Source organism: Anser brachyrhynchus (assembly GCF_964034855.1).
Source record: "Anser brachyrhynchus genome assembly, chromosome: 6".
NCBI classification, from domain to species: Eukaryota; Metazoa; Chordata; class Aves; order Anseriformes; family Anatidae; genus Anser; species Anser brachyrhynchus.
Genome location: NC_137700.1, coordinates 23,325,231 through 23,335,661, shown reverse-complemented (window position 1 = coordinate 23,335,661; position 10,431 = coordinate 23,325,231). Strand labels below are relative to the sequence as shown.

The window sequence follows — 10,431 nt, the reverse complement described above, 5'->3', positions numbered from 1 at the left end:
TCTGGTTTCAGGGCTGGAATGAGTGCTATAAGCACCACTGCAGGTGCTAACCTGCACTTCGTCACCAGGGAAGGAGGGAGGTGGTTTATTCTGCAGAGAAACTGCTAAAAAAGTAGCAAGAAGGTGGAAGCTCCAAGAGGCTAGGAGCTACAATCAGCAAAGCCCACTTGCAGTGGGGAAGGGTGAAGGTGCAGCAGTACTTGGAGTCAGTTCCTTCCAGGACACATTTCCCTGTTGCACTGGCTGTGAATGAGAGGAAATTGCTGCTGTTGCTCCCCTTGCCTCTGTATTAAATGATGCGCCTTAAGGCTACCTCTTCAGTGCTAGCTGGGGAACACTAAAGCTAGTTCAAGGACTAGCTTTAAACCAAACACCCAAGTAGTGCAACTTAATGGAATTTGCTTTCTCAGCAGGTTTGAACTAGGCACTCACCAGATGCGGTGCTCTGCCCATAGTGCCATTCAGCAGTGGCTGGTTTTCCTGTGCCCATCGTGATTTACAGGTTGTTGCAGGCGGGTGAGATAACGCAGCTCGTAAGCTGCCTCTCCGTCCTTTTTCAGGGTGCTTGTTGCTTGGTACAGTACATCTTAGTATTTCTTTTTGGTCAGATTAATTGTAAAATGCAAGGTTAAATGCCAATTTAGTGTGCAAGGGAAGAAGAAAAAAAACAGGACTGCAAGTGGCAGGGTACCCAGCTCAGCTCTGCTTTCCTTTCTGTGTTTCTACAGGAATCTGCCTGTTTGCATGCCAGCTGCAGCTTGCCTTTACCTCGTGCCTATAATACGTTGCTGCCTGCTTATGAGGCAGGGTGCAAGAGACACACAGGGCAATTCGCAATGGTCCGTGAGGACAGTTGCAGCTGGAGTGTAATTTTTCACTTTTCGAAGGACTCTTCCATCCTTGCAACAGCTTTGTCAAAGCCAAGACCTTCCCAGCAGCTTGCTGGAAAAGGCTGAGGAAGCTGCAGGACTTAACCTGCAAGAGCTTGGCCAGCACCTCCTTCAGCTTCGCATCTCGAACTGCCTCTGCTGAGCTCACACCCTGCACTGCAGCACAGGCTGGGGGGCGCTGACCGAGCACCACACTGAGCTGGAACATGGTTTGGTGTGAAAAGGGCCCTTCCTGAGGAGCAACGGCTGGATCCTGTGGCTGGAAGCGGCACAGCCCGTCCCAGCAGGCAAATAATTTATTTAGACCTGCTCAGTCACTGGTAGGCAGCAAGTGCAGCACAGGCAGCGTCCTCTGACTAAAGAGGCTGATCTTGGCAGTCCGACACTATTTAGAGCATAAAGAGAAACCTTTGGAGCAGTCTTAAATATTTGGTAAATAAATGCATTGTTTGCACTTGGGTGTTGTTGCTCTGGTTCTGTAACCTTTACAAGTATGTCTGTGTTTCAAGGCTGAAAATACACCTGGTTTGGACATGGGAAACCTCTGGGAGCTGTGGGATGCAGCAGCCAGCTGGTGCTGTGGGGCTGCAGTACAGTGCTGCTCCAGGATGGCTCCAGGTGAGGGTATAGCAGCAGATAGTGCATGCCTTGTGTGTGTTAAATTTGCTGTGTTCAACACACTGTAAGCCAGACAGGAATAAAAAATAAAATAAAAAAAAATTATAAGGTTTCTGAAAGAAAATAAGCTATGATGTGGTCAACCTCCTGGCTGCTGGTGATGGCTCAGTGACGCTCTGAGCATGCAAGGGTGGCATGTATGGAGCCCCCACAGCTACGGACCCGTAACCAGCCACAGGTGAACCACATGGTTGTGGTTTCCCCTCCCCCCCAAAAAAATTACAAGGCAAGCATTAGTTACATGTATAAATATTTATTTGTACTAAAAGTGAGTGTTTCATAGTAGAGTATGAAGTTCAGAATATATTAAATCATGAGATGCATCAGTTGAGGTACAAATTCCAGTCTCATGTCTTTAATAAATACACTATAAAAAAAACTAGTCTGCATACTCTATTTTAATCAGAGGTAATCAGTATACTAAGCTATTTTAAAAGAATAATACAACATTTTTGTTTTGCTGTAACCATTTGGATTTACTGCGTATTTTTTTTTTAACTGATTGATTGTTTTAGAATGTTTTAGAATGAGGCAACAGCACTATTTCACTACTTTAAAATGGCAAATATTGCAATTATAAATTGGAGTATTGCTTTTGTCTTCCAGGTCCCTGCCAGAGGGCCTGAGTAGGAAAGGCACTGGTGCTAACATGCTTTTGGCTGCTAATATGGTTGGTGCAGCATTTTTCTGAGGTATAATATGGCTTTATGTTCTTCCCTTTGAATACTTTAAAAAAATAAAAAAAAAAACACATGACAAGTGAAAAAATAAAACACCTCCTACAAAAACATTCCCAGTTGCATATGTAGTCTTGGACACTGCACCATGGCCACAGCAAAGCACGTTTCAGCTTGAGGTGCCACTTGCTATACTAAGCTACAAGCAGAAGCAGGATTGTTTTTACTGAGCGTAGATCCATTTCTAATTAAAACAAGCACAAGAAGAGGAGAACATTATTTCCATTTCATTTGAAACAGATGCTGACTGGTCCTGGGACAGCTACTGAAAAAGGACAAGTACAAAAGTCATGAAATCTGGTGGCTGTGATAACTAACAAGTGCAGCGGCCCCTGGCTCGCCCCTCCGCACCATTCCCCTGTGCTCCAGAGCTTTCTCAGCGATCTGGGCTCCACAATGTCCCCCTAGGACAGCTTCCCCTGGCTGCCAACCCACCAGGCCCTGAGCCCAGGCAGCACCCTCTGCAGCCAACCTGGGGCTGGGCATGCTGCAGACTCAGGGGACAGTGAGCTCAGAGCAGCAGGAAAGATCAGTCCAGTTGTTTTTTTTCTGACTGGATGGGTCAAGCAGGAGGAAGAAAGGAAGAACAGCAAGCAAGTGACTTGTTGTCTAGGCTATTTAAAAAGATCCAGTTAAAAAAAGGCGTTTAAAAAGTCCTTCTGTTAGAAAAAATTGTCTAAGGCTCAATCTTGAGAGCAGCAACTGGATCCAAGCACCAAGTGCCAGCAGCAACCACTCCTCGTCCCAGCAGCTGCTCCTGCACTGGGCAAGGGGTAAAGGAAAAACACTTCATCATTCCTGCTTCGTGCAGGGGCACATTTTTATCCCGGTGCCAAGGTCCTGGCTCTGCAGCAGGGACCAGAGCGCAGTGCCAGCAGCACCGAGAGACCCAGCTGGTGTCACACTGGGCTTCCCGGAGCTGCGCTGTGCTGGGAGCAAAGGGCCGGCTGCCCGCCCCTTCCAGCTCCATCAGGGTGCTCCTGGCAGCTTCAAGGGGAGAAGGCCCCAGCTCAAAGTATTTCTGATTAGTAAAAAACTCTCTGACCCAGGCAGGAAAGTCCTACGAGTCAGAATATTGAAAATATCAAGTAGCTGATCTGTATCATAGGGAATCAATCAATCATTGCTCACTCTTAATACAAGTATTTTTAGAAGTAGCGTTAATTCTTTTTTTCCAGTGACTGGTAGTACTCGGTTAGGACTTTCCAAGCTTTGGGGGCCATGAAGCCATCTGGTGGGTTTTCACCTTCGCGAGCAAGCTTTCTCATGCGTGTTCCTGAGATGAAGTCAAAATCGTCGTGCCTACAGCAAAACAGAGACAGAGGTGAGATCGGCACAACAGCTGAGTTGTCCCAGTGCAAATCTGCGCCCTTGGCATAGCAGAAGTCGGAAAGCTCCCGGCACCATTTCCTCGCCAACTGCAGGCACCAGCAACTTCCCACACTGAGTTTAAGACTGGCAGCAATGGTGTCCTCTAAGGGAGCTCTTTCCAGAGGAGCTGGAATCATAGGTAAAATGCTTCCCCGGCAGCTGTGTAGGCTAAAGAAAATGAGACACTGGTGCCTGCATTACCTTTTGGGGTCATAAAAATCCATAGCCTTCTTCACTTTGTTGTAAGCAGCCACTCGGAAGGGGATGATTTCCACTGAGGTCAGGCCCGGTGCCATGCTGAGGACCTTCCCTCCTTGTGTCGGCTCGTAGAGGTCCTTCTTGGTCTCAGGGTGAGGCATGCCTGCAGGATCGCGCCCTACAATGTAGAAGTTGGCCCCAGCAATCATGCGAGCCCGGCAGTGCCACTGCACCTGTGAAGGAGAGACACGAGGAGCTCTGAGCACTGAGCAGCAACTGCCCTGAACCACAGAAAAGATCCTGGTGAGCTGGATCCCATATGCGGCAGAGAAGGAAGGACGGACACGTATCAGTAGCCTCGCTGCAGTTAATCACTGGCCGTCAGACTCGTCTTCCCCTGCTTGGACCTGGTACATCACAGCTCTTCTAAGGAGAGGTGTTTCAGCAGAAAAAACAGGGGTGACAACTGCTCTTGTTCCAGTGAATGAAGGAAGTGCTTTGCTGTTTGAATGTGCAAAGCCAGCATACATCAGCCCCTGAGCCCCACATGGACAGAGGCTGTCCATACATCCCACTGGTTCCACGGAAAGGCCTGCCTACACGGTTTCTGCTTGCACCACTGCCTCTGCTCAGCTCGACTCCCTGCATTTCTTTGCTGCTTGCTTTGTGGTGGGACAAAAGCGAGGACAGACCCTCCAAGGCACCGAACGCACGGCCACCTGCAACACCCACAGAGCCCCTGCTGAAGGGTCCTGACTCCACCTTAGCGCAGGAGCAGCTGATGCTGAATGGAGGCAATGCTTTGGTTCGGGTTTTGGTTGTTAGTGAAACCAACAGGCAACGGGTGTTTGGGCTGCTTGCAGGGAGGTTTGGTGTCTACCGCTTTCCTTCCACGGATATGAGGACAGAAGAGAAACAACTGGGAAAAAACAAATGAGCATTGCTGCCCGGCACAGCTCCGCTCCCAGCTCTCAGCACAACTTGCAGAAGCGCAGCAGCCTGCTGAGCCAAACGCTGCTGCGAGATGGCAGCTGCAGCAAGCAGAGAGTGAAGCAGGGAGGGAACTGACAGCAAAGCAGCAGTGACTGACCTCTGCCCTGCGGCTTTCTGGAGCTGCACTGGGAAGCCAGCAGCAAGCTTGCCCACAGGCTAAACTTACACCATGAGCATGCAGTGACTATACCTCTGTGGGGCCAGCATAGAGCATGGGAGAGGGAAAGATGGCAACGATGGTTGATTTTGGGTCCAGAACATGCTCCTCGAGCACTGCTGCATGCTGCTTCATTCGCCATTCCAGTGGGACATCGTCGTCTTTGGTCCATCCACCCAGGGGGTGCAGCAGAAGCACAGGGTTTTTGTAGCCCCTCTGCAAGAGCTGGCTCCGCGTATCCTGCATGAGCAGGGCATGCCCATTGTGCACGGGGTTGCGCAGCTGAAACGCAAAGACAGCATCTGAAATGGAAAGATTCAGAGGGTCACAGGCCTGCGCTGAGCTTCAGACTCTGCACTGCTTCATTTATCCACTCTGTACATTTTGGCACAGCCATAAGATACAGAAGGGTCTGCTGTCCTATCTTCACAGGAAAGAGACCTTAAATACCTTAGATAAGTATTTAACACAGGTACAGTGACCCTGCCAAGTTTATTTTCATTGCACATCCTTCCTTTGGAGCCAATTTCAGTCTGATCAGCTCTCCTGTCATGTTTTGAGATGCCACTGGGCACAAATGTAAACCTCTGCTGAGTTCCCTGGCTTCTAAAGCTATTTGTCACCTCCCCAAGCTCTATGGCACCTTCATGAAGGCCAGCACTATCTCCCTCTTTGATCACTGAAAGGAAATGAGTGTGCAAGGACTGGCATCTCCACTGCTGATGGCCACTGCTGCTGCTGGTCCCCTCTGCTGCTGGGATGCTGTAGCACCACACAGCATGGCAGGTGAGGGTTGAAAGGGTTAACTTCACGCTCACTGTGCAAAACTTAATTAGCCCTAATGTGTTGATCTTGCAGGAACACTATAAAAGCCCTGTCTCTGGTGGCAGAGGTGAGAACTGAGCCAGGCAGAGATGCCAGGTGTAACAGGAGATTTATGGGGTCTAACTACACAGGCTGATTTACAGACTGAGCTCTTCAGATTGGGCTGCTCCCTTTGAAACCTTGTTTTGCAGAAGTGCCCCTTAGCCCATACTAGGGCTGTTTCCACAGATACCTCTGGTGCTCAGAAACAGGAGTTCATGAGAACACAATTGACTTATGGGTGTAAACTACTTACGGGTGTAAACAACCTCTCAGCCTGCTCCCTAAGGACTTGCCAAACAGACTGAAGGCAAATCCTGCTTAGAAACCCTTCTCTGGAAATACTGAGACAATACAGCACCGGATGGCCATCGGATGCCCCACAGACTGCCAAGACAGCCCCTGGGGCAGAGCACCACCTGCAAGTAACCAGAACTCGCCTTTGTGCCTGAAGGCCAAGCACTCAGCACAGGACTTTACATGCTCTGGGTGTGGAAGGAGAGGACCTGGCCAGCCAGGGAGGACAGAGGAGTCATGAGCAGCATGCTCAGCACTCTCCAGTCCTGTGTCTGCAAAAGCCCACTGGGGAGGCTGCCTGATGCAAGCACTGTTCCTACCCTAGGAGACCCCACGCCGTTTTTGTGGTGTGCCTGCTTTGCACTTCCTGCCCTCCCCACTGCTCCATCCCAGTCTCAGAAGCATATGAAAGCAATCTGGCAGGTGCTGAAAGGCCGGGAGTGAGCAATCACAGGCCACAAACATCTCATAGTGTCAGGAAAGATGGGAGGAGGGCACACACTTGAGAGGCTCATGAATTAGTGAGCCAGCTGGAAAGCTTCAGAAGTAGGGCAGGCTCCCTGGTCCACCTGACAAGTCTGTAGCATATCACAGGGATCTAATGATACAGCATGAATTAGCCAATTACCCATTAACCAATTAACCCATTAGCATTTACCCATTAACCTATTAAACTCATGAGAAATAATGGCACTAATGGTAAGATTTCTTGGTAAGAAGAGCAGAGTCATTGGTGCTAGCCCAAAGCACTCAACTCACCAGCATTCATTTCTCTGAACTTCTGCTTGAGATCGAGTGGTGTCAGACGGTACTGGTCCAGTCCGTCATTCCATTTGATTTTCTCCAGCACAAGGAGCTCTCCACCAACCAGCCAGTCTCCACTCTCCATCACCATCTGTGAATTACACACAGGTTACATCAGGACAGAAAAAAAAAAAAAATTCTTCTCTCATTTCCCAGCCTCCTTTGAAAGCACTAGGTACGATTCTGCTTGTGGAGCGATCTTTCTTTCTTTTCAACTTGCAAGGTTGAAAACATTACCAAAGTGACAATGTGATCTGAATGTCATGAGCAGTGCAGTGACATAAAGCAAGGCGTCAGCCGCAGAGACCATACCGCTGCACCCAGCTAGGTGCCAGACTTCTCTCTGCAGCCTGGAGGTCAAGAAGTTAGGGCACTAGACCTTCCTCCATCTGAGCTTTTGCTCTTGCAAAGCCTTTCCACAGAGCGAACAGTGCTCTGGTGATGGTAACACCATTGTGTTGCCCACCTTTTGTTCCCTCCTATGCTGGAAATGTTATTATCCTCCTGGGGTGCTGCCTGGTGAGTACGCAGCCCCACAATTTGTTGAATCCTTCTCTAGCTGTAATAATGAGGCTTCCAACCCCATTCAGAACAACCTAGGGGCCGTTATCCTGCATTGACCTGCTCAGGATCTCACCACAAGTCTTTATAAGAAATCCCTAAATTGGCATTACTGTACTGTCACAGCTGTTTTCTTTGCCGTCAATGGTATCGTTAAACTTTCATAACTAAGATTGCTCTGTCAAGAGAGCAACTGCTGCTAAATAATTGAGGGAGGTATTTTAAGGTAAGGGAAGAGAATTAGTATGGCTTTGGCCTTTTAGTTCAAGCTGCTTGGCATAGCTTGCAGCTCTCCCTTACTAAGGGATGATATTCTTCGTATGGCCAGCGAAGAGAAGGGAAAAGATACAGCGTAAAAATACAAACCCTTTGTTGGCTGCCTGCATGAATGCCACATTGAGGAGTAAAGCGTAGCTAAAAAGGAGCACGAGCCAGGGATTTGCAGCATCAGTGTTTGGCAGAATCACTGACATCATCATGCCCCCGAGAGCAGGAACACCTTGGGATCTAAGTTGTTGAGCATGCTAAAAACGTTTGGATGTTGGTACACTCATGAAAATAAATGAATGAGAGGAGCAGTACACTTGTTTTCCCTTTCTACCATTTGTTATCTGACCGATGCTCTTGCTAAACAGCAAGTGCAGTGTTAACAGTTGCTTGTAAGCCTAAAAATTCAGCCCTCCTGCACGCTTGAGAAGTGATGGTTCTCAATGAGGAGCTGGGCTTGGAGAGCTGACAGGACACCCAACACCATGGAAACCTCAGAGGAGTTTGGTTCTCCAGCCCCCCATGGCACATTACTAATCTCGGCCAGGTTTCCGACAATAGGAGGGACAGGGACAAACCTACTTTGACGTGTGGGTGCTTGGCGCAGGTGGTGCCCCAGATGCGGGCGCAGCGCTCCTCCTTCCTGTGCTCGAAGTACTCGGGGTTCTTCAGGATCGCCACCTTGCGCCCCTTGTAGCTGAGCGCCAGTGCTCCGCAGCCCTCCAGCCGCTGCTTGTCCTCCGTGGAAACCGGCAGCACGATGGGGATGGTCAGGTTGATAATGCCGTCTGGCAAGAGAAGGGTGGATGTTAGCATCCTCCAAAGACCTGGAGCACCAGCACTGCTCAAAGTGTTCCCACACTACTTCAGATAGGCTACAGGAGGGTGATGGGAGAGGCTGGAGGGGGCACTGAGTAAACAGAGGTTTTCAGAGGCTGAAAACAGGAGGCCAGGTTTTCTGTGATTAGTTCACCATCAGTCATGTGAATTTATTCACTAACCAATTTTTGTTTTGTGCTGCTAATAAATACCAATGTTAGTGGACTAAAACAGCTCCTTATCTTAGTGCCAGCGATGTCTCAAAGACACCTGGAATACTTCTTTATTTTCTGGACTCTTTCTCTCCCAGGAAGATTTTTTTTTTTCAGTTGGCTTGTTTTAAATTCTCTTTGAAAAATGTAAACATACATGGTAAATACAGTCTGGCTATAACCTGTCTCCTCTTCCAGGACAAAATCTCCATTAAGACCACTCCAGCGTGGTTTTGCCTGGTGGCATCTCTCACAACCGTGAAAATTCACTGCACTGCCCTATTTGCACATCTCTTGAATCAACTCTTCCAACAGGGAAAACATCATCATGTTTTGTCTTTTTTTCCTTGTTATCTCTGTACTGTTACCCCTCTCAGTTTTATCTTTGCAGTCCATTTTTGATCTATTCTTTGTATAGACAGTGAATCTATGTTTGCATGTGTGGTTTCTAATCTCTGTGTTGTCTCTAAATGCCTTGAAGTCATGTTGATTTTATCCTCCCCCCCCCCATTTCTCACTTCCCCACTAAGGTCTTCCCACTCAGATATGCCAGTATTAATACATAAGAAGCAGTCCCTCCCATGGGTTGCCATTCATAAACAAGAGCAAATAAATCACTGATTCACTTTGTTCTGATCTGACTGAAATCATTTTGGACCCTTGAGAGTCTTAATTCGAGGATTTTGACTATGATGTAGATTTTGTTTAATCTTTATTAAAGTTTTCCATTTAATTCATGACTCTGTATCATCTTCCAGGCAGCAATTTTCAAGCAACTTCATGAATGATCAGATACCTGTAACTAGTCACATGTGAATCAATCAATATCAACTTCATATATTTAAAAAATATTAACCAGCGATTAGTCAATAAAGTCAATGTGGAAAAGTCAGCATGGCATTTTCAAATGCAAGACACTAATAAAAATCACTCCAGTGAAAATTACTAGGATTTTTGTGCAGACTGGTCAATAGGACATGGGGTATACATGCCATTTTGTAAACAGCGGAATCATAAATGGGATGTGGGTGTGTTTAGTGTTAATAATTTAAATAGCAAAAAAATCAGAGCAAAAAATCTAATTGTAGTGATTTTCATATAACCTGAGGACAGTTAAATACATACCAGCTACAGAGTGATTCTTTCCTGGGAGAATACAAACACAATTAAGATAATTAACACTCACAGGCACCAGTTATGGTTTCCAGAATCAAAGCAGCTCAGTTGAAACCTCCAGCAAACACTGTGTGTCGGCGGGCAGGGCAGGGCAGGGCGCTCCCTCGCAAACATGGCCTTTGCCGGCCAGCCCAGCAGTGCTCATCCAGCCGCACACACTGCACGCACCCGAAGGGATGCGCAGCATCGGTGCTTTCTCTCCATCTATTTTTAACGCTGCTCTTGTTCTAACTATCAGTATGCCAGTGTGGGACGTACTCCTCAGCGCGTGAAAAATGCCTGTTTATCAACCACAAGAGTGGAGGACAGATTCATGCTGATGCTGGGCCACTGAACCAGATCACAGATGTCCCACGCACAGCTTGCTCCTGCTGGGCTGCCTAAAACATCACCCACACCCCCGGGGG

The 10,431-nt window shown here is 47.9% G+C and overlaps 1 protein-coding gene across 2 annotated transcripts in view; it reads right to left on the bottom strand.

Annotated features, from left to right (window-relative positions):
* Positions 1-1,804: 1,804 nt before the first annotated feature.
* PAPSS2 (3'-phosphoadenosine 5'-phosphosulfate synthase 2) overlaps positions 1,805-10,431 on the bottom strand; it is a 35,148-nt gene continuing 26,521 nt past the window's right edge. For both annotated transcript variants that reach the window (XM_080598471.1, XM_080598470.1), the window contains exons 8-12: positions 8,400-8,605; positions 6,945-7,080; positions 5,058-5,326; positions 3,878-4,107; positions 1,805-3,607 (exon numbers count right to left, since the gene is read on the bottom strand). In XM_080598471.1, the coding sequence (XP_080454597.1) occupies positions 3,466-3,607; positions 3,878-4,107; positions 5,058-5,326; positions 6,945-7,080; positions 8,400-8,605 (983 nt within the window). In that variant the 3' untranslated portion in view covers positions 1,805-3,465. The remainder of the gene's footprint in view (positions 3,608-3,877; positions 4,108-5,057; positions 5,327-6,944; positions 7,081-8,399; positions 8,606-10,431) is intronic.